Raw genomic sequence first — 24,042 nt, forward strand, 5'->3', positions numbered from 1 at the left:
AGCCTTGATTGGCATATAAACCTCCATGTTCAGAGGCAGTTTACCTCTGAGTGCCAGCAGCCAAGGACAAACGACGGGTGGGCTCTTCGTCTCCACATCCAGCTTCCCGGCTTTCCAGAGACATCTGGTTGGCCAGTGTGGGAAGAAAGGTGCAGGGCTTGGTAGACCTGTGGTCTGATGCTGTCAGGCCCCCTGGCAGCAAGGGTTGGGCCAACCAGCGTCAAGGGCAGAAAGCGTCCCTAAGTGATGTGCTTTACTTTTCACCATAGGGCTGAATCAGAAAGACATGAGAAGAGCCCTCCTGGATCAGACCATGGGTCCATCTAGTCCAGCATTCCGTTCACACAGTGGCCAACCAGCTGTTGACCAGGAACTCACAAGCAGGGCATGAGCATAACAGCACCTTGCCGCCCATGTTCCCCAGAAACTGGTATACTCAGGCATACTGCCTCTGATACTAGAGGTACCATAGAGCAATCAGGACCAGTAGCCATTGGCGGCCTTCTCCAGGAATTTGTCTAACCCCCTTTTAAAGTCATCCAAATTGTTGGCCATCACTCTACATCCTGTGGTAGTGAATTCCATAGTTTGACTACGCACTGCATGAAGACGTATTTCCTTTTATCTGTCCTGAATCTCCCACCAATCAGCTCCATGGGGTGACCCCTCAGATTATAGTATTTTGAGAGGGCATGAAAAATGTCTCCCTATCCACATGCTTCACACCAGGCATAATTTTGTACACTCCATCATGTCTCGCCTTACTCGCCTTTCTCCCTCCGTTTTAAGGGAGGAAGTAAAAAGGGTGCACTCGGGGCCACAACAGTGGCAAACCTGCTCTCTGCCTCCAGTGCCCCCTCCCACCCCCACCATCAAGTATCCAGCCTGCTCCTATCCATATAGCCCCGTCCCCTTTTCTGCACAGTTTAAGAACATCAGGAGAGCCCTGCTGGATCAGACCAAGGTCCATCTAGCCCAGCATTCCGTTCACACAGTGGCCAACCAGCTGTCGATGGGAAGCCCACCAGCAGGATAGGAGTGCAACAGCACCTTCCACCTTCTCAGGAACTGCTGTACACAGGCACACTGTCTCAGGACAAGGAGCCATGGGTAAGCCATCCAAACTGGTGGCCATCACTACGCCTTGGGGTAGCGAAGTCTGCGGGTTCTTTCTCGGTCACACCACAGTGTCGGAGGGGAGAGGCAGAGTGCTGATCACTGGCTTCCAACTGCAGCCGGGACCAAATGTTACCTTGATCAAAGCCATTCTGCTTGTAGTGGGTCATAGCCAGCTCCTCCACGGAGCAGACGACTGCCGATGGCTCACGGTCTTCTCCTTTGTCTTCCACACAGACGTTGTCGATGATAAACACAGACTTCCCCATCCCAGTTTGCGGGCACAGCTTCCCTTTGATGGTGACCTGAAGAGACCAAAGTATCTGGCTGACTAATACGGAAGGTATGTGGCCATGGTTCTGACATGCACCTGTTCACCTAGGCCAGGGCAGGTAGGAAGTATGTTGGGATCTACAGAGAGATCTCTGGGTGATTTGCAGTCGACTGGTGACTGCTTCTGACCCCCACCAAGCGCAAAAGCAATTCCACCCCCTGCCGACTCAGGATGCTGAAATGAAGAATGTCTGGTGGTGAAACCAGGATTAGATTCATGTCTGGAAGTGCTGTGAGCTCAGTTATCACACGGAAAACAAATTCCAGGGCTGAACTTGTGCCAACTAGCTCCCTGCTCCTTAATACTTTGTGTCTGCCCCTCTGAGCCACTGTTTTGCAGCTGGAACCCTGAACAGGAACACAACACGCTGCAACATTTTGTTGCAGGTCCTGCTTCTGGAACACTAAATTATAACACAACTTAGTATGCAGAAGAAGACAGAGTGACTTGAACTTGGTTCACACCAGTTAAGTGGTAAGCTAAAAATAAAACATTTAGCATTTAAAGTGCCATCTCCTTGTCAGCAATTTGACTCAATTTGGGGACTGACAAAACGGGGGGGGGGGGGGGCTTCTCTCTGGGTGGGAAATTTGTTCTCATGCTGCGCATCTCAAACACATAGGAAGGAGGCTCTCTGCTTCTGCAAAAGCTCTGGGATGGGGGCGGAGGAGGGGAACAGCACAGAAGGGGAAGAGGCCCCTAAAGCATCTGGAATAATATCTGGCAAAATGAAAATGGCAGCACAAGCACCGTTCTGCAAAGTACAAGGGCTGAAGAAAAAGAGGGGTGCACACAAACGGACTGCTTTAAAAATATAGTATCTGCACGTGCACAGTGCAATATGCAAAAACACAGTACAATTCTTCTTAGACAGAGCCAAGCGCATAAAGGCTAAACATGCATCCGCCTTCCTCAACCTGGTGCCCTCCAGAAGGTTTGGACAGCAACTCCCAGTGTTCCTGACCACTGGCCATGCTGGCTGGGGCTTATGGGAGTCGAAGTCCAAAACATGGGGAGGGCACCACATTGGGGATGACTGCCACACATGTGATATGCGGGACTGTACCGTATCTTTCATGCTGTGATGAACGTACCATGTCTGCATGTGAGCCCTGGAAGTGGCGAATGGGGTCGAGTCAGAGGATTGCCCTCCCGGCCCCAGTCAGCACCCGCACCTCTCCAGGACCGCCGGCAGAGAGGGCTCTTTACTCTCACTTGCTACCTGAGGCTGCTTGAACGGGAGATGCCGGGGACTGAGCCTGGGACGTTCTGCAGGCAAAGCAGGAGCTCTGCCACGGAGCACTGGCTCCCCGGCTTCGTGATGCGGGATGCTGCTTTATGTGCGGCCGGACCATTTGCCTGCCCGCCTAGAGCAGTACTCTTTCACTTTATTAGCAGTGAGGCAACCAAATACAGGCTGTAGCCAGACAGACACACTTCCGAGAATAAAGCATACATTAAATAAAGCCTATCATGTACAGAGAATAAAATATACCAAACCTTAAGTCTTGAGGCCGGCCAGATAAGCTTGTCTACGCTGGGCAGCCTTCACTGCAAATCTAGCTGTATTGGACCTTACAAACCTCTCTAGGCTGGACCGCAGGTGTGTAATCCTACCCACAGCACCGAATGGTCAGATCTAGACCAGTACTCTGTACTACAGCCATCCCCCACCTCCAGATGTGTCACTCCCAGCATACCCCAGCCAGCATGGGAGTTGGAGTCCCACACACCTGGCGGGCACCAGTTGGGAGAGGCTGGTCTACTCTGACCGCAGCAACTGCCCGGGGGTCTCTCACACCATCCGCCCCCCCAAGAGCCTTTCAACGGGAGATGCCTGGGGCCGGACGGGACCCTTTCTGCACGCAGGGCGCGTCCTCTGCTGCCGGGCGATTTGGATTGGACAATACTGCACCTTATTTGTTTGTCGCGGAACTACTACTAATTCGACCGTGAATGGCCAAGGACACGTTTTTTTTCCAGAACAGACTTCTACTTTGCTCTCCCTTGGGACTCCCTTTGTTCTCCCAGCTAGATGGTTCAGCTGCACCTGCTCAGCTCCGACAATTCGGCAACAGCAGATTCTCCCAGTTCAAACCATGGCTTCAGATCCCGGTTTAGGGGAGCGTCTGGCTCGCTTTAACTAGTGCGAACACTGGTGCTGAGGAAGGGCCGTGGCTCAGGGCAGAGCGCCTGATTGGCATGCGGAAGGCCCCAGGCTCAATCCCTCCAGGCAGGGATGGGGCAGACTCTGCTCTGAAGCCCTGGAAAGCAGCTGGTGGTCAGTGCGGACAATGCCGAGTCCGATGGACCAGGGGTCTGGCCCAGTAGAAGCCAGGGCCCTGTGTTCCCGAGGGAGGGGCCCTTGTTCAGTGACAGAGCACACATTTGCATGCAGCAGGCCCCAGGCCCCGGCTGGGAAGCCCTGGAGAACCACAGCCAGGCAGCGGTAGGCAACCTGGTGCCCTCCAGGTTACAATTCCCATCAACCTCAGCCAGCATGGACAATGGTCAGGGATTAAGCAAGCTGTCGTCCAAAGTATCCGGCAGGCACCAGGCTACCTGACCCAGACACAATACTGAGCTAGATGGACCCAGGTTCTGACTCTGTGTAAGCTGCAGTGGTTACCGGTGTGTTTCCGAGGCCGATCTAGTGCTGGTTTTAACCTTTAAAGCCTTAAACGGTTTGGGACCAAGTTACTTGAAGGACCGCCTTCACCCGTATCAGCCTGCCTGCACTTTAAGATCAGAAAGAGAGGCCCTTCTCACTGACCCACCTGTGAGAGCGGTCAGGTGGGTGACCACACACAAGAGGGCCTTCTTTGCAGTTTATTTAATTTATTTATTAATTAAATTTCTTAACTGCCCACCTGGCCAGTCACCCAGCCACTCTGGGCAATGTACAACAGTACAATTTAAAACAGTAAAAGTGCACATTAAACATTATTTAAAAATACCCTAACCCACCCCAAATGCCTGCCTGAATAACCATGTTTTCAGTGCGTGGCAGAAGCTCATTAAAGAGGGGGCATGGCGGGGTTCCCTAGGGAGGGAGTTCCACAGAGTGGGGGCCATCACAGAGAAGGCCCTCTCCCTCGTCCTCACCAGCCTAGCTGTCCTGGCTGATGGGGCAGAGAGAAGGCCATCTGAAGCTGATCTTGTTGAGTGGCCTGTCTGAGGTTGCTGGAGGCGCTCCTTGAGATAGGCTGGGCCGGAACCGCATAGGGTTTTAAAGGTCAAAACCAACACCTTGAATTTGGCCTGGAAAACAACTGGTAGCCAGTGCAATTCCTTCAGCACCGGAGTGATGTGATCATGATCAGGGGCCCCAAACCTTTGGAACAAGCTGCCATCGGAGGTCCGCCATGCTCTGTCACTGCAGACTTTTAAGAAGGCCTTGAAAACATATTATTTCACCTTGGCCTTCTCTTGATATGACTGCTGTTGTTGCTACTATTGCTGTTGCTACTGGTTTTATTGTCAGCTTTTATTGTTTATTTATTTATTACATTTATATCCCACCTTTTTTTCCTCCTTAAGGAATTGAAGGCAGCATACATAATCCTCCTCCATTTCATCCTCACAACAACAACCCTGTGAGGTGGGTTGGGCTGAGAGTCTGTGACTGGCCCAAAGTCACCCAGTGAGCTTCCATGGCCAAGTGGGGATGAGAACCCGGATCTCCCGGCTCCCAGTGCAATACTCTAACCACTACACCAAACTGTTTTTATTGCTCTTTTATTGTGTTTTATGTTTCAGTGTTTTTAATATTTTAACTGTTTTTATGTATTTTGCTGTAAACTGCCTTGGGAGGCCAAGAAATACTTTAAGTAAGTAAATAAGGCAGCTTCCTGCATTCCTATGACTGTTCATGGAGCTCAGAGACAGTATTTAGAACCCCAGACAAACAAAAAATGCTTGACATCCTCTTCCCACCTCTCCAAGTGTCTAACTCTATGCAACAGCTACTCACATGGGCGACGTCTTCCACAAAAAGGAGAGGCAGGTCTTGAAGGAGAGGCCTTAACTTCTTACATACTGAGGTCTCTTTCATTCTCTGGACTCGTTGGGAGAGGGAGAGACGATGCCCAGTGCGAACGGACGGATCCAAGAGTCCTTTCCTGATGCATCCAACAGCCTAGGAAACAATCAGCCATTGCAGAGAGATGACTGAGGGACCGCTCACCAAGCCAAGGGCGACCGGACGCTGCAGCCATTTCCTCAACCACTGGACAAATGTTCAGGCCCACCCAGGGTGGAAATTGAGAGGGATCGTACGCATGTGTGAAGCTCAGAAGAGGGAGAAGCCTGGAGAAGACACAGCCCTCCCAAGCAATGCTTGACCATGCAGCAACGACAGGGATGGGCACGTTACCTTCTCCGTGTCTTTCAAGTGCTGGTGCAAGTTAAGAGCCAGGCGATCCCACCACCGTCCGCGGCTATCGCCACAGTAAACCTCCTGAGCCAGAAGACCTTGTAACTGCTCCGCTGCCTCCTAGAAGTGACACACAGCTGCCTGCTAGAACAAGGGTGCAAAACCGCAGGCCAGGAGACTACATCCGACTCTCTGAGGTTCCCAAGAAGGCCACACCACCTTCCCACCAATCGTTGGGTGGCTTCCTGGCTTTCATGCAGTTTTTCCCCATTCTAAACTGTTGAAATATCTCTCCTAAAGCTTGGTTACTGGCAGGAACAGTTGAAGCTAAAATAACCTGGTACTTTTTGTATTTTCGGCTCTGCCCTATTTGCCTGTGGCCCCGCCCACCACTGGAACGCGGCCCCTGAGAGCTTCTCTGAAATGGAATTTGGCCCTTGGCTGAAACACGTTCAACACCCCTGGCTTTCTGACTTTGTTAGGGAAGTACCGGCTTCCTAGAGTTTGTTTCCCCACCTTATTACCTCGTACATGTGAAGCCGCTGCAAGATCTCAACGCCCCGTGAGAGGATCCGTGTATGCACCCACCCCACTGTGAAACGCCTCAGGTATGCTGGGAGGGCTGCGTGATGCCTACAGAGCAAACACACAGAACACAACTGTCACTGGCAAAGAACTGTCCACTTCACAAAGGCTAGAGATTTAAAAAACTATCTCTGAAAGAAGAAAAATCCTCTTCCAATTTCACCTCTGCGGTGCTTAAAAAACAAAACACCACCGCATCCTGACAAATAACCCTTGAAGCTCAACATTTCCAAGAACACAGAAGCTGCGAAACATCACAGGCGAGGGTTTATTTACAGCAGAGTACATGAGTCACATGGCAGAAATGAGATCACGCACACCCCAGTCTAGCCTTTCTCAACCTGGTGCCCTTCAGATGTGCTCAATGGCAAATCCCATCATCCACAGCCAGTATTTCCCCACCCAAAAGTTAATACCTCAGAGAAGGGTGACATTTCAACTTTTCCCAGGTTTCTTTTGCCATCTCGTAAAGCCTGAGCGCCTCTTTCCAATTCCCATTAGCCATAGCCACAGAGACGTCATTTGACATGTGCAGAGCCGAGGCATACCTAATTGGAAATTTTAGAACAGTAATAATAATGTAGGGCAAATTATAACAACGACGACGTTAATATTCATATCACCAACTTATCTCAGATCGGGCAATGGACTAGGATGAGAAGGAGAGAAAGTTCTCTTCCTGAAGGCTCACAATCTGCCTTCATTCGCATAACATCTCAACCCTAGGGGGTTGACTAGAGAAACCCAGGTTTTAATTCCCCAGCTAGTCTCTCTCTCTCATTCTCTCTCTCTCTCAGCCTAACCAACCTTACAGGGTTCTTCTGAGGACAAAAGGAGGGAGGCGAACTCTGTACGTTGCCTGGAAACCACTTAGCAGGAAGGTGGGATGTGGATGTAATCCATGAGAACAAGAAAAATGAGGGCAAATGCAAAATGCGTCCCGCATTCCTTCCTACCTAAGGAAATCGTCCCGGTCCTGAAATATGGGGCTTTTCCTGTTGACGGTGTAAGTGGGGAAGAGGGTCCGGCCCATGTGGACCATAAGCACTGTGGAGAGCTGACTCTGGCCACCACTTCCGGCGTCTTCATCCTCCACTGGGTCGGTCAGGGAAAAGAGCAGCAGCAGGCGAGAGAAGACAGCCCGGGGACCTTTACATAGCCGGACAGACTTCCCCGCCAGATCCTTAGCCCTGGGGACCATGCAAAAGAAGAACACAGCCAACATGGAATCAACACTATCAGCCCTTCTACACAGCCACAGAAACATGAATTGCACAACTATCCTATGACCGTCTGCTTGGAATTAAACCTGGAATTAGGATTCCAGCCTAAAAATCACGTTTTCTAGCCCATTAGTTAGGTTGCAGCTGTTTCTCAGGTGAACTACCAGGCTGCGGGTAAAGGCTGCAGCTTGGCCAGGGCTCCCTGACACTTAACTCCAGGATAGTGCCCGCTGTCCACTTCAATGGAAATGGCATTGCTTAATGTTGGAATCAGACATCCAGTATGCTTCCAGGGCTACAGGGAACCAAGTTTTCCAGCTCTGTAGAGATGGACACAGGAGAGGATTCCTAGACAAACTCCTCACCTTGAAAGCGCACCAAAGTCTCGCCACACCCTTTCTGCCTGCTATGGCCACTGCACGTTTCACGGGAACGTTGGAAGCTGCCGTACACCAAATCAGACGATTAGTCCATCTAGCCCAGGGGTGAGGAACTACGGGAGGTCCAGGGGCCGTTTTTGCCACCTTGGACCACCCCCCTCCCGTCACCATAATGTAAAAAAAAATTAAAATGGTGTCCAGAGGGCTGCGGAGCACCCGAAGGGGCAAAATTAGCCTTTTTGCAAGCTAGATTTTGTTGGATAACAGAAACAGCTCCGCATGCTTCCAAACACTAGGGGGCGACAGAGAACATGTTGCATCAACACCCGCTTGTGTTGTTCATCCCCCTTGTTGTCCTGTAACTTCCAGTTCCTTTTTCCTGCTCTCTCCTCTTCCTCTTCCTTCTCCTCCTCTTGCCTCTGCAACAAGCAACATGTGGTCCCTCCAGGAAAGAAGCATGCCACCATATCTCTGTGGCAAAGGGATCAAATTTCGCTTGCAACTAAGTTAAATTTGGCCATTTCTGCACTTTGTAGCTGCTATGGACACATTTCCCCCCTGAAAATCACACACACACACACACACCCCCCTGAGGCTGCATGAGGCTTGCAGGCTGCCCACCCGTGATGCAGCCTAGTACTGCCTTTTCTGACTGGCAGCGGCTTCCCAGGATCTCAAGCAGGGCATCTTTCCAATTACCTGCTACCAGGTCTTCTTAACTAGAGATGCTAGAGATTGAAACTGGAGCCTTCTGCCAGCAAAGTCAGTCCTCTGCCAGAGATATGACCCCAATCCATAAGCCCAACCCTAACTGGACACTGTCCTCCAGTTGTCCCAGTTCTCCTGCCCTTTCTCTGTTGCTGCCCCTTAAGTCTGGAACTCCTTCCCAAAGTACTTACATGGTACCATCTTCTCTCTCTTCAGATCCCTCCTCCTAAGACACCTTTTATCCTAACCTCTTTGAAAATTTTCCTCTCCTGCCAGAGACATCAAGGCAGCTGAAGTGTTGTGCTACGCCTCCGAAATTATACACACGTTGACCAAGATAAACCCTCTGCTTAAATTTAGCATGTAGCTCAAGCGCAAATTACAAAAGGAGCAGAACCAGAGTCTCCCCAGAGGCGTCTGCTGAGCAGCTTTAAAAAACGGGGCTAGACCGGGATCGGGGGCAGGGCTGGGGGGGAAGCACAGCAAAAGAGAGACTGTCGTCGATATCCACCTGATCAGCCAAACAGTTCAAACCTCTGTAAAACCACGCACGTCCTTTGGTCCTTCTACTTCACTGCCCTGCTGCAGGCTTAAAAGTTGTGGGAGCACACCACAGCACTGCATAACAGCTGCATATTCGGATGTCTCCATCGGGTACAGAATTTAGCTTCCCAAGAAGCTGAATTCTCATTTCTTCTCTTTTTTTTAAAAAAGAACAAGTTCTCAGTGCCCACAGGAGCACAGATACATAACCAATGGAAGCCGGAGCAGCTGATAAATAGAAATTTCTGCTTTGGCACTCTTTGGCCCAGATCGGATCCTGCTGTGATATCCTGACCTGTTAATTCACTGTGCGGTTTTGTACAAATCACCATTTCCCCGGGTTCTGACAAAACAGAGAACTGTGGCTTAGAACAAATTAAGAAGCCTTAAATCCCCTCCCCTTGTGTGCAAAGACAAGAGGGAAGTCCATCAGCTCAAGGTCGCGCTCGTTACATCTGAACCAGACCGATGACTAGAAGAATAACTGAGAACATAGCAGATACCTGCAGAATCAATTACACAAAAGAAAAGCAACAATGCAGTATGGGAGGCAGCAAGCCTATGTATGCCAGTTGCTGGGGAACATGGGCGGGAGGGTGCTATTGCACCCATGTCCTGCTTGTGGGTTCCTGGTCGGCCAGGGTGTGAACAGATTGCTTGACTAGATGGAACCCTGGTATGATCCAGCACGGCTTTTCTTCTGTTGCAGAATCTAGCTTTTCTTGATGCAGAATCTGGGTGACCTCAGTGCAGAATTCCAACATTTTTTGTTGTTTAGCGGAGGATGACATGAAAAGTATGTTACCTTTTTAGAATCACACTTCTAATCCCAGCCTGGTCCCTGTTGAAGATGGAGGGCTGTTTCGCCAGCTTCAGGAAGCCTTCGAGGAGCTGCTGTCTCTGAGTATTTGGGTTTGCCAGGTGGAGCGCCTTTGCCAGGGTTTTCAGCTCAGGAGCTGAGAGTAAGTTGAGGACCTCGTTCAGATCTTGTAACTCTGCCTCTGCAGGTGCATTGAAAAAATAATAACCAATCAAAAACATAAATCTTATTTCGTCCCAGTCTTTTGCTTCATAAGGTAACCCAACAACTTCACACAACTATTTTGTAAGCTAAATTTAGTCATTTGAAGTATTTTTATCCTTCTCCTCAGCCAAAAAACTCCTGGAACAGCTTACATGTAATCAGTAAAACAAGACAGTCTCTGTTGGCAGGCTTATAATCTAAAAAGACATGACATACAAGGAAAAAAGAATGGGGAGGGAAGAGGAAAAAGTAATTCTTTCAGCAGGGCTGGTGGAATGGCCCTGTTTTGCCCTTCTGTAAAATGCAGAAGACGTATAAAGCGAGAAGTTTGATTATCTTCTCCATGCAATATCCCTTCCACATCATAAACCATGGTTTGAATACTGTAAATTTAAAAAGTAAAATCTAGTACAAGAATGTGGGTGCAAAGATAGAATTAATGCTACGATCAAATGGCTAATAGGAAGTTTTGAACATGCCCCATGTTTAAAGCAAATGCAAAATTTCCTGCTTGTAGAAAACCAGCAGATTAGCAAGAAACATCCTTGCCTGGCTTCAGCTCTGCCCGCTGCTGGCATGTGCCGCCCCCCATGTGCTATTTTTCTATGTGCAAAGTAGTTTTGTTTTTGCCTTTTTCATCTGGTGGACTGGCCTTTCCGTAATTCTTCTCTCCCTGCCTCACCTCTGAAATGGTGCAGCCCAGATAGGAGACTCCTGCAACATTATTTTGCAAAATGTGTTACTCCACATCACTGCCATGCCACCTTTAATGCAGGGGTGGGCGTCCTGTGCTCTCTCCGCCTCATTTCTTGCGCCTTCCGCAAGGGATCAACTGAAACTTTTGACAAAAGCAGTCGGTCCCTTCTCGCATCACCCACTGGGCAGAAAGGAAGAGAGAGGGGAGGAGGAATGGCAAAAAGAAGGCGGAGGAGAGTTGGTTCACAGGTCATGATAACCCAGATTATTTTTTTTTAAAGGTTATTGTGAGTGAGGCAGCTGCAAGCAGGAGCGGCTAAACAAACCATGGACCAGTTGTCTATGGCTTGTTTATTGTGACTTTCAAACTGGGAACTCTGGATTGGCTCTCCCCTGCTAAGCCAGAGAAATAAACCAAGAACAAACTGTGCATGTGTGCGCTGCCTCTTCACAACAACCCAGATTTTTTTTTAAAAAAAAATCTGGATTATTGTGATGTCTGAAGACAGAAAGAGAAGGGGGTGGCAGAGAAAGAGAGAAGGGGGTGACAGAGAGAGTGAGTGAAAAAGAGAAGGGGGTGACAGAGAGAGTGAGTGAAAGAGAGGAGGGGCGGCAGAGAGAGAGAGAGAGAGAGGAGGGGAGGCAGAGAGAGAGAGGAGGGGCGGCAGAGAGATTGAGAGGAGGGGTGGCAGAGAGAGAGAGAGGGGGGGGTGGCGGCAGAGAGAGAGAGAGTAGAGGGGGATGGCAGAGAGAGCGAGAGGGTGGCAGAGTATGTGAAGGGGTGGCAGAGTATGTGAAGGGGGTGGCAGAGTGGTGGGGTGGCAGCAGAGAGGTGGGGTGGCAGCAGAGAGAGAGGGGGGATGGCAGAGAGAGAGAAGGAGGTGGCAGGGAGAGCGAGTGAATGAGAAACAGAAGGGAGTGACAGAGAAAGAGAGAGAAGGGATGGCAGAGAGAGAGAGAGAGAAGGGAGAGAGAGAGAAGGGAGAGATAGAGAAGGGGGAGAGAGAGAGAAGGGGGAGAGAGAGAGAAGGGGGAGAGAGAGAGAAGGGGGAGAGAGAGAGAAGGGGGAGAGAGAGAGAAGGGGGAGAGAGAGAGAAGGGGGAGAGAGAGAGAAGGGGGAGACCCACCCATTGCACCGTCTGACCCCACCCACTGCTGGCTTCAGCTCCACCTACTGCTAGGATGTGGCCCCCAACAGATTACCCCTGGGAATGTGCCCTCAACAAAAAAACGACTGCCCACTCCTGCTTAGAGGACTTACCTGACTGCAAGAATCCCACTCCAACAAGCTCTTCGATGACTGGCGAGAGATCATGGCTGATCTCTGCATATTCTATTTTATTTGCTTTTATCCAGCTCAGCTTGCGTTGAAAGAGCCTGACGTATAACTTCTGTCCTCCAGCTGCAGTTGAATTGTAAATCGGGAGGGGAGTAGAAATAATTCTTTAAAAGAGTTGAGTGTACTTGCAAAATAATTGGAGACACACAGGAGTGTCTCTATTAACATGGTTAGCTGGTCCTGATCAAAGCCCAATTAAAGCCCAACACTGTTGACATGCGATACAAACAAATCCATTACGATAAGAAATTTTGACAGCTGGTGGATTACAGTGGCTGAGAAATTTAACAGCACAATCCTGTAGATGTCTACTCAGAAGTAAGTCCCACTAAGTTCAATGAGTCTTAGTCCTATGTAAATAGGTATACAATTGCAGCTTAAGGCTGCACTCTTGTGTGCACTTACCTGGGAATAAGTCCCATTGAACTCACTGGGTCTCACCTCTTAAGTAATTGCGCTTAAGATTGCTCTGCAAGCCGAGAACCAGAAGCCACAAACTCGCAACATTGCCTTAGGCTGGCTGCTATTTCTCAGCCTCCGTTCCTCATCTGAAAGATGGGCATAAATAATCATACTGCCCTAACTTACAGCACTGGGGTTAGGATTACTGAGATCATGTAAACTCTTTTGAGCACTTAGGAACAGTACTATATAAATGCTTATTGTGATGATTACAGCTTTGGGCTTGAGTATTTGAGTACCAGTGTGGTGTAGTGGCAAGAGTGTTGGACTGGGAGCTGGGAGATCCGGGTTCTAGTCCCACCTCGGCCATGGAAGCTCACTGGGTGACTTTTGGCCAGTCACACACTCTCAGCCCAACCTACCTCACAGGGTGGTTGTTGTGAGGATAAAATGGAGAGGAAGAGGATAATGTAAGCCGCCTTGGGTACCTTGCAAGAGGAAAAAAGGTGGGATATAAATACAATAATAAATATCTGAAGGATACCAAAGTCCCATGCAAGCCTGCAGAAGCAAAGAGAGGGCCTTTCCAGTTGTGGCACCACATTTATGGAATGCTCTCCCCAGAGAGAGGGATGCTTAGCTCCTTTATTCTTGGTGCTATGTTAATATTCCTTTATTTTAAAAAACAGTGATACTGTTTTTTTCTATTGAGAAGCTATATTTGTTTTATCTGCTGCTATCTGGGGTTTAGAATTCTACTGCTCTTATTTGTCTGCTCCTGTTGCTTTCTTGTTTAAAGAAGGCATTTTATTGACAGCCGCTTTGAAAATTATTTTAATATACGTCTCTGAAATCAATTGTATTATATATTACTAAACTGCTTGCACTGCTGGGCGTTTGCATTTTTTTCTAGGTCAGAAAACAACCACTGATGTGTTTCCTCTTGGATCTAAAACTTCCTTCTCACCTCCCAATGTTTCCCCCCAGGTGTGGCAGCAAAAAGAATTTCAAGAATCCTACTGCAGGGAGAATTGATACTTGAAAAGCCCAGGTTGTCACTTTCCCAGGGGAGTTGCAGTTCCTTTGAAGTTCTCCCTCTGATGCTTCCCAAGTAAAAAAGCCAAAAATCACGCTGATCTTGCAGAACACAAACTTTCTCTCTCACTCTTCCCTTCAGGGAAAAACAAACAAACCCTAAGGCTTGAAATTGTGTTATGTCCAGAAATATTTTTTAAAAGGAAACTGTGCTAACACTACAGTTCCTGTTCAAGCATCATGTTTGGCTGTAAATTTGTCTCTTATTATTCCTCTTGCAGGGAAAAATGCAAGAGGGAATAATTGATGCAATAATTGATGCAAACTTCCAAGTCAATACAGAAATATCATTAGCTCTCCAACTTTTAATAGCCTACATGAGTGCACATACCTCTATTAGTTGTTTGGAGTGCATCAAATTAAAAAAACAAACCAATTATTTTCTAATTTATGAAGGCATGTGGCTGCAAATCCTACTCATCACCGGAAACCAAGTGACTAAGCTACGAATCAAGACATCTCCACTTTGTAAGGGCTAGTCTAGCATCCTTCTTCCTGTTGGAAAGTCTAGTGTGACTTACAGCACAGTTGCCTTATATAGAGAAAGCATGGCAACACAGCACTTAGTATAAGAGGCAATAGTCACAGGCTAGAGCCAGTTTAGAAGAAGTTCAGATCAACTTACTTTATTAGTGCTTTTATACACTAATACACATCGTCAGAAAAGGTTGTCTAACACTGGTTAACTACAAGCACCCCCTAAAGCTGGGTGTGTAGTGTAAGTAAGCCAAAGGCATGAGATATGGTAACTTGTTTCCTTTAGGGAGAGACCACATATTGCTCGTTGCAGAGACAAGAAGAGGAAGAGAGAGCAGGAAAAAGGAGCTGGAATTTACAGGACAACAAGGGGGATGAACAAGACAAGCGGGTGTTGATGCAACACATTCTCTATTGCCCCCTACTGTCTGGAAGCACGCGGAGTTGTTCCTATTATCCAACACTTCCCACAGTGGCCAGCCCTATGCCTTTGGGAAGCCAAAAGGCTTAAGGCAGCTTATAAAAGATAAAGCGCATTAAGACATTGAAGCCAAAACAGAAGTGATCGAAACATAATCAGACAATAAAAGCAGGAGAAGACGGTTGCTCCAGTTGGAAAAGGCTGCTCAGCCAGTTGCTCAATAGATGTAATCAATGCAGGAAGAGTAATGAAAGGTGCTACCAAAACCGTTGCCAGTTGGGAAAAGGTTTTTCAACTGCATTTTAAAGCACGTCTCCTAAAGTGCAAGTTTGCAAATAGCCATTTGCCTACCCACCTGAGCCGAGTAAGGATCACCTCCAGCCAGGTGACCAGACACAAAAGATGTACAAACAGTTCATTTTTAGGCCACAGGGGGCTAACATGGGCTACGTTTGAGACAATGCTGTGGGCAAGCAGCTTTCATGGATTGGCAAGGCTTTGACTGTGTGGATCACAACAAACTGTGGCAAATTCTTAAAGTGATGGGAGTACCAGAACACCTTACCTGTCTCCTGAGAAACCTGTACGAGGGTCAAGAAGCAACAGTAAGAACCAGACATGGAACAACCGATTGGTTCAAAATTGGGAAAGGAGTACGACAAAGCTGCATATTGTCACCCTGCTTATTTAACTTATATGCAGAGTACATCATGAGAAATGCCGGGTTGGATGAATCAGAGGTTGGAATTAAGATTGCTGGGAGAATTATCAACAACCTCCGATATGCAGACGATACCACCCTAATGGCAGAAAGCGAAGAGGATCTCAAGAGCCTCTTGTTGAGGGTGAAAGAGGAGAGTGCAAAAGCTGGTTTGAAACTCAACATTAAAAAAACGAAGATCATGGCATCTGGCCCCATCACTTCATGGCATATAGAAGGGGAAGAAATGGAAGCAGTGACAGATTTTACTTTCTTGGGCTCCAAGATCACCGCAGACGGTGACTGTAGCCATGAAATTAAAAGACGCTTGCTCCTTGGGAGGAAAGCTATGGCCAACCTAGACAGCATAGTAAGAAGCAGAGACATCACCTTGCCGACAAAGGTCCGTCTAATCAAAGCTATGGTTTTCCCAGTAGTAATGTATGGCTGTGAGAGCTGGACTATAAGGAAGGCTGAGCGCGGAAGAATTGATGCTTTCGAACTGTGGTGCTGGAGAAGACTCTTACGAGTGCCCTGGACTGCAAGGAGGTCAAATCAGTCCATCCTAAAGGAAATCAACCCTGAGTGCTCATTGGAAGGACAGATAATGAAGCTGAAGCTCCAATATTTTGGCCACCTAATGCGAAGAGAAAACTCTCTGGAAAAGACCCTGATGCTGGGAAAGACTGAAGGCAAAAGGAGAAGGGGACGGCAGAGGATGAGATGGCTAGATAGCATCACGGATGCAATGAATATGAACTTGAGCACGCTCCGGGAGAGAGCGCAGGACAGGAAGGCCTGGCGTGCTATGGTCCATGGGGTCACGAAGAGTCGGACACGACTGAACGACTGAACAACAACAACAACAAAGGCTAGCACAGACCTAGGGTTGAGGAGCAGGCAAAAGCTCCTTGGAAAAAAAAGAAGAATGGGAGGCCTATTTAGCCAGAATCAACTCCACTCTCCTACAGCTCAAGAGAGCCCTACGGATCGGATCGTGCAGAAGCCTTCCCGGCAGATGTGAGCCTCTTAAAATGGAAATTATTGCTCAGTGGCAATGGAGCGATAATGGCCCAGCACAGCTTCTTCACCAGGAGTTAATCAGCAGCCCCACATCAAAGGCGCAGAGCTGTGGAAATCACGTCTCCCTCTTAGCAGAAGCCAACCAATTAGGGGGCCTGCATATTATGCAAAGAGCTCCACTAGCAGCAATACATGCCTGCACAGAGCAGCCAAACAGCAGCTTTCTGCGGCATAAATTCCTATGAAAGCATCAAGGGCACATTCTGCTTGCCATCTAGATCAAACTCCCACTAGACCTTTGTGCGCAAAACCATTCCCTCCCCCTATAAATGCTTACCGCAGGGTATTTCTCATCTGTTCCCATGTTACGCCAGAGGCCAGCTGCCCTAACCCCCGATTACCCAAAGGCAGAACATAGGAAGCTGCCGGATACAAAATGAGATCACTTGATAATCTGGCAGTAGCTTTCTTTGGCTCACTCACTGTCTAATCCTTTCAGCTAGAAATGCTAGCGATCAAACCTGGGACCTCCTGCGTGTGCGTTGACACTGACACCCCCCACTAAACTATGCAGCCTGTAACATACTGCAGACAAGGCTTCCACCAAATTCTTTAGCAGCAACATCCTTTACTTCCCGTCCCTTGCTCCTGGTTTGTTTGTTTTTTTAGAGGGGGGGTCAACATCGAGGCCTTCCAGTATCCTGGCCTATAAGTGTGCAGAAGTGCTAGGATGATTGACATGTACTCTGGCTTTTATTTTAATCTTTTGTTTTTATTTTACAGAAATCCTTTTAAGAACTTCAAAACATTTTTGATGACTTGCAAATAATGCCACAGAAGTTCCTAATCCAGAGAAAATTGAACTGGCCCAACTGTGCATGTTGGAGGACACAGAGGGCCTAAAAGGGGAAAAGAAATAACAGAACCCACCCTTTCTGAGCACCTGGAGTTTCCTTATGATTTGCAAGAAACCCACCCACCCCTCCTGATCACCTGGAGGCGATTCCTACTCACCACAGGAAGCCAGGCCAATGGCTTTTACACACACCAGGGCTACTTATCCTTAGACTTTTGCTGTTTCCCATTAACTCATTCAAAGCATTCATACAAGGTACATTACTCATTCAAACCATTACACCATGGTTTAGCATTACAAGACCACCACCCCTAGAGCCTGCATATCCCGCCCTCCTCAATTAGGCACTTGTGATTAAAGTTTGTAACAAACTACAGTTTCCTATTTCATCCAAGAATGGGAAACTGTGACCTGAACAAACCATTGCCTGATATCCTGGCTTCTTAATTAACTATGGTTTGTTCAGGCCAATTTCCTGTATTTGGATGAAGTGGGAAACTGTGGCTTGTTACGAACTGCAAATGGAAGCTTCTCATTTCCTCCTCGCACACCCAAAGGAGGGAGATGTACACAAGACTGAAGCTCACCACGGCGCATTCCTGTAACGTTAAACGTGTTACATCTGAATGTGACCATTCTGTTTCCTTCAGCCTCTCGTGCCAGTTTCTGCCTTGACCAGAGGTCAGCCAATCCAGCCTGTTGCAAAAACTGTTCCAGATGGCCCGAGCAACAGATCAAAACCAGAGTGGAAGGCATCACCCAATGGACACCAACATACCACATGCACACATCTTGCCAGGTGCCTAACAAATCTGAAGAGGGCCAAAATTCCATTTTGATTCCCAGGAGGTTATCAATCAGAGCATGCTCAAAATTAACCCACGTGGCATCTTCTGGGTGGGAGGCTGCAACTCAACTGCACACCCACTCAAGTCTTTTTTGTGGGGCTTCCCTGGAAAAATGGGGTGGTGGGAAGAACCTAAGATCTTAAAGTGGGCAGGGGGAGAGAAAGATTACAGAGGATGACTCCCTAGTGTTCCATATAGTGGAAGGGTCCTAGCTCAGTGGTAGGTCCCAGGTTCAATCCCTGGCAGCTCCACATAGGGCTGAAAACGTTCCTGCCTGCAACCATGGAGAGCCATGGCTGCCGGTCCGAGTTGACAGTTCTGGTCTACATGGACCAAGGGTCTGACTCAGTACAAGGCAACTTCCCATGTTCCCAATTTCAGGCCTCGCATAGAAATACCAAAGACCAACAGTTGTAGCCGCCAAGATCCAGTTGGCACTGGTATTTTTAAATTAGCACGCTGTTGTTTTTAAATTAGACCTGCCTGATGTCGAAGAAGGCCGCGGTTCCATTAGGGAAAAGTATTCCCTGCCTGAATTATTACACAGCATTCAGTTTAGTAATTCTAACGGAATTAGTAAGTTAATTACTGCAAGCAATACAATGCCACCATCAGGGTCAGCTTGCAGCAGCCTATTTATTGAAATCACTCGTTCGTTAGACAAAGGTTGTAAATAGTCGCTGGGCTGTTATGACTGGTGGCAAATTGCACTTGTCTCCAGTGGTTCATGTTAGCACACAGATAACAGGGGCATGTAAGCGTCTTCTTTTTTTTGGTGGGCTAGTAATGTCAACTAAAGGTGCAATCCCATGCATGTTTAGACAGAAAAAAAGTCCTACAACTCCCAGCATTCCCCAGCCAGCACTGCTGGCTGGGGAATGCTGGGAGTTGTAGGCCTTTTTTTTTTTTTTATCTAAACATGCATAGGATTGCACCTTAAGTTACTCCCCACCCAACGCTGAAAAACATATTTACCCAGAACAACCTCAAAAACCACGACTGGCCCCAAATCTCCAGGCTTTTAGAAAGGGTGTAAAGACCCACCTTCTTAATTTAGCCTTTTGAATTGTGTCGTTGTTTTGAGTGTTTTTAATGTTTTCCTTTCTTATTGTTTCATTGTTTTAATTTGTTGTGCACTTCCTTGAGGGCTTTTTAGCGAATAAGGCAGCATACAAGTTTTAATAAAATAATAAAACAAACAACCCAACAGAAAGGCATACAAGGCGTGCAGGAGCGGAGACTCGGTTGTGGCACGCCGAAGAACAGTTAGGGCACAACCCTATGGGGGTGGCTGTAGGCCTCTGAATTCGGAAGCTTGTGGCCATCCAATGCAGAGCGGGAGGACGGTGGCGGCGATCTTCCCTGCCCATGGGAACGCCCCCTTTCTCTCTTCTCCAAGGCTGCTGGCGTGGTTCTCTCCGTGCCAGCTGCGAGGAGGAGGGGAGCTCAGACTGCTGGGTTCGAGAGCTTGTCTCTGACCTGGGATCCAAGAATCTGAAGTATCTTATGCCCCCCCACCCCCCCAGATTCTGTTTAGTGGCCATAGGATTGCTCTCTTAGCGCAGCAAACCAAGTACCATCAAAACAAAAGCAATATACAGTCGCTCCTTGAATATGTCTGTGCTGCTGCCTCTCCCCCTCACCCCTTTCAGACCACTCCCTCAAAACGTATCTATGCTAGGTATGATGGTATAAAATAATAATAAATAACAGTAATAGCAAGCGAGCTACCTGACAGCTGGTAGAATTTAGCAACGGCACCCAAATCTTGCTCATTGAACAGCCTCCGGTCATCTTCATTCTCCAGGACAGTTTGCAGAACCATCAGAAAATTCCGGAGATAATACGGATGCCCTCCTGTGTCTGACCCCAGGCTGTTGAGGATGGATTCTACAATGCTGCCACTTGGATTCTGAAAATTTGCTTCTCCTGAAGATCCCAGATATGCATCATTCAACACTTTATTTCTAAAATCTCTATGTTCTTCCATAGAAAGTACTTCCATGTCACTTCCCAGAGCAGATAAATTTGGTATTTGATTATGGTACATCTCATCTGCACTGGGCAACGGATCCTGTTCACCAGAGGAGAGGTCTCTGATTTCCAAATTAGATAGCTCTTCTTTTCTATAAGCTGCTGAGCATACTGCAGGTTTGCTAAGATCTGAAACAGAGTTCCCCTGGGGAGTATTTTGTTGCTCACTGCTCCCCATTAGCAGCCCAAGTTCTCTGCAAGAACGAACACCCAACGGAAACGAAACTGGAGTAGAATGGTCAAAATCACCACTCCGAGTTCCTGTGGCACGTTCTTGCACTGTGCCTGGGGTTTCCGGTTTGCTTGCTAAACCTTCTTTTGGACTATGTTCTCCCTGAAATCTTGAAAGAGGCAACAGGTTCTCTTTCTGAGAGCCATCCTCAGAAGCGATACCTCCTGAGTTCTGCTCTATGGTGCTGTCACGCACATCTTGACCTGGACAGGTCTCAGACTCCTGAGTCAACGCATCGCGAACCTGGACAAGGCGCCTCCTGGACAATTTGGTCGACAAGCTTCCCAGAGGGACATTTTTAACTGCTTGAACTCTAGGCTCACCGTTACGCAACACCAGACTGCTGCCTTTCTTAAAATATGGGCTCGTCTGTCCTCCTATCCTGTTTGTTTCAAGGTCACCACCTACTGTGGGGCTTGGGTCCTTCTCTGGAGTTGAGGCATTCTTTGGAAAGTACGGACTGGAGCTACCAAGCCCATTTTCAGTGGAAGGACCTGCGGCCACATCAGATGCCGGGTCAACCAGAATCACATCGACCCGGTTTTGACACACTTCATCAATATGCTGGTTGATTCCATATCTTGGCACCATCTGTCCACACAAAGGGCAGGCAATTCTGGCAGGGGGGGCATTATTAAAAAATGAAACGATAGAAGAAGGGCCCAGAGCTAAAGGCAATGCCCCTTTCACTTCCATCCCATGCCTCCTACTCGCGGTTTCGCTCTTGTTCTTGCCGAGGGAGGTGCTTCTCCGAGGTCTTTTATTTTCTGGGGATCCATTTTCTGCCATTCCAGGAATCTAAAACATGGTGAATAGCGGAGTCACTCATTTACGTGACACTGTCTCACACAAACAGAAATTCTTTTTGCTTTATGTTATCAAACATAATCGTCGTTATTATTATTTATTACATTTCTATACCACCCCATAGCCAAAGCTCTCTGGACAGTTTACGAAGATGAAAAGACTGCTCTCTGCCTTGCCTGTAAAAAAAAGAGTAACTGTGCAATCCTATGCATATTTAGACAGAAAAAAGTCCCACAACTCAAAAAAAAGTCAAAAAGTCCCACAACACAAAGAGGTGTAGGACTCTTTTTCTGTCTACACATGCATAGGACTGTGCACTACATGACAAAAGTGGCTTTAAATTTTTTGCAACAACAGTAATAATAAACAAGAACTCTACTTTCACTCTTGGTAGTCTTGTGAGAAAGTTAAAAGTATTTTGAAAATGTCTGAATAAGGATATAGAGCTATAGCCAATGTTAGTTCTACTGAAGAGTGGACTCATTGAAATTAATAGCTTTCAGATAGTCATGCCTAACTTATGTCCCATTCATTTCAGTGGGTCTACTCTACGGACTAACACTGGATAGAACTGGATTATCTCCTCAATGAGCCACTGGCATTATTAGGATATGTTATTAAAGGATTTAGTAGGAATGCAAAATTTAAACTTGGTTATGAATTTCTTCTATTGAATTTCAGATTGGACTTAATATAGAAAATAACCCAAGTTAGTACATTTAATAAGGAGATATACTGGGTACCAAGGTATTATTAATTTTTAGATTAAAAAAACTTTCTTCGCTAGATAATGGGCTAGAGCGCTAGAAGTTATTGTTTTTTGACACACAAAAGATAAAGTTCTCATAATACCCTAATGATCCTAATATAACCAGATTGTTCATGCTTCTAATGAAGCTGCATTCAAAAAACAAATATGAAAATATGAATTAACATCCCAAATCTCACCAATGCGATTACTCTTTTTGTTCCATTATGTAAAGATTTAATGGAAGCATTCGTTCACAGCAGCGGCTTTTTTCCTTTTTAACCCTCGCGCCTTGTTGGGGTCCTGCAGTGAGAAGCTGCACCGGGCAAACGGAGGATTGTCGCTTCCAGCGCCATCGTGCCTACAAGCACACAAGTTCTATGGACTTTTCCCATCCCACTGCCGGTTTACAAATGACTGATTTGTTCTGGGTTTACACGAGCGCTTCACCAAGCGCGCATTTATTCCAAGCGAGAGAGGGGGAATGAGAGACTGAAAGAGACGTTCAGTTTTGGTTTCTAAAATGACAGCCCGATACAGTCGGGAGCCAGGTGAAGCCAACCAGTGCCGTAAGGCTCACTGGAAGACACTGGGTTCAGCTCAGCCTACCTCACAGGGTTCTTGTGGGGATGAATCAAGACGAGGATCTGGTCTAAGGACCTGCCCCAGACCCTTGGCATAACGAGCACCCCGCTCCACACGGAAGGGAGGCGCCAAGTTGAGCTGGTGCCCTCGAGTCGATGCGAGCGTGGGAGGCTCAGCATTGCAACCTGGACCGGTACAAACCTTGTGCCTTCCTCGGCGCCTGGCGTGCAGGGAGCTCCCCAGCTCTATGCACGCGCTGGCAGAGGCTGCTTCACAACGCCGAGCCTCCACGTGGATGATAAGGGATGAATGAAAGAGCGAACGAACATAATCAATAGGAGGTACCGCAGTGGCTACTTGGAATAAGCTTTCCACAGAAGCCACACGGCGAAGGCGGCACCGTTCCTCTCCCGTCGGTCCGAGCCCTTAACACGAAGAGCGACAGCGTCCGCTAAGTGTTCCGTGCTAGAATCCCTATTACATTTTGCAAAAACGAAGGGGGGGGGGGAGAAACTCGTGATAGTAGCGGCAATGCAATGCGATAAAACGCAGCGCCGCGCAGTATAACGCGATGCAGTGCAGTGCAGTGCAATGCAATGCAAGGAAATGCAAAGCAAGGAAACGCAAACCAGCGCAAAACAACCAACCAAACAAACAAAAAACTCCAGGCAGAGCAAGGCACGAAAATGCAAGGCCGTGCAACGCGACGCTGCAAAATAAAAGAAGCCCAGGGGAGCAAGCGCTCCGCCCCGCTCCGCCCCGCCCCGCCGCCCAGCGGCTGCAATCCATCCCCGACTCAGGCACGCCCGCTCAATGCCGGAGCGATCGATTCGCCCCCTCCTGTCTGTCGGGTCAGTTCAGCCCGCTGGCCCTTCTTGCCGCTCGCGGGGCTTCTCGGAGCGGGGGGTGGCAGCTCTCCCCCGCCCCGCGTACGCCGCCATTCATTTTGCTTCCCAAAACCGTTGCAACGCATGTGATGCATTTAAGCCGCGCATGCATTTCCGTATTTGTGGAATCCCCTCCCTGCAGAAGTGTCTGTGGCCTCTGCTTTGTTGGCTTCTACAGACCCCGGGGGCCTTTCCCCCCTTCAGGCTGCTTTTAACTAATATGGGTGGTATTGTTTTAAGTGCTGCCGTTGTCAATGACTTCACGTTTTTAGTTCTGGATCCTGGTTTCATCGCTGTACAGAGAATTATGCACGATCGTCTTCTGCTTTTGGTGTGAGCTGCTTTGTGAGGGTGCTGCCCTGAAAGGTCGCGCACAGATCCTGAAATAAATATTTGTTCCTGCCAAGGGAGTTAATGGCAGCCCAGGTCATCCCCTGTCCACAAACTGACTCGAGTAGTGCGTTTTCATAGATGTTACAAGAGGAGGTAAAAAGGCACTTTTTGGATGAGCGAGGTGGCATACACAAATCCGTGGTGGTGTAAAAGGAAAGCGGAAGAAATCTTTTAGAAATCTTTGTTTTCAACATCAAAGATTCGAAGAAAG

At 47.9% G+C, this 24,042-nt stretch overlaps 1 protein-coding gene across 8 annotated transcripts in view; it reads right to left on the reverse strand.

The window, feature by feature from the left end:
• Positions 1-23,312, reverse strand: part of FAN1 (FANCD2 and FANCI associated nuclease 1) — a 30,461-nt gene extending 7,149 nt beyond the window's left edge. For 5 of the 8 annotated variants that reach the window (XM_084816708.1, XM_084816713.1, XM_084816709.1 and 2 more), the window contains exons 1-10: positions 22,167-22,504; positions 19,877-21,209; positions 12,246-12,386; positions 10,070-10,265; positions 7,367-7,600; positions 6,827-6,958; positions 6,350-6,458; positions 5,826-5,945; positions 5,424-5,588; positions 1,253-1,421 (exon numbers count right to left, since the gene is read on the reverse strand). In XM_084816708.1, the coding sequence (XP_084672834.1) occupies positions 1,253-1,421; positions 5,424-5,588; positions 5,826-5,945; positions 6,350-6,458; positions 6,827-6,958; positions 7,367-7,600; positions 10,070-10,265; positions 12,246-12,386; positions 19,877-21,200 (2,590 nt within the window). In that variant the 5' untranslated portion in view covers positions 21,201-21,209; positions 22,167-22,504. Of the gene's footprint in view, positions 1-1,252; positions 1,422-5,423; positions 5,589-5,825; positions 5,946-6,349; positions 6,459-6,826; positions 6,959-7,366; positions 7,601-10,069; positions 10,266-12,245; positions 12,387-19,876; positions 21,210-22,166; positions 22,505-22,575 lie in introns of those variants that run through there. The other 3 variants (XM_084816712.1, XM_084816711.1, XM_084816710.1) reach the window with 3 other exon arrangements.
• Between the last annotated feature and the right edge of the window lie 730 nt (positions 23,313-24,042).

The sequence above is a fragment of the Heloderma suspectum genome, chromosome 11 (genome assembly GCF_057233095.1).
Source record: "Heloderma suspectum isolate Gila_16-S chromosome 11, 16-S_ref, whole genome shotgun sequence".
Lineage (NCBI taxonomy): Eukaryota > Metazoa > Chordata > Lepidosauria > Squamata > Helodermatidae > Heloderma > Heloderma suspectum.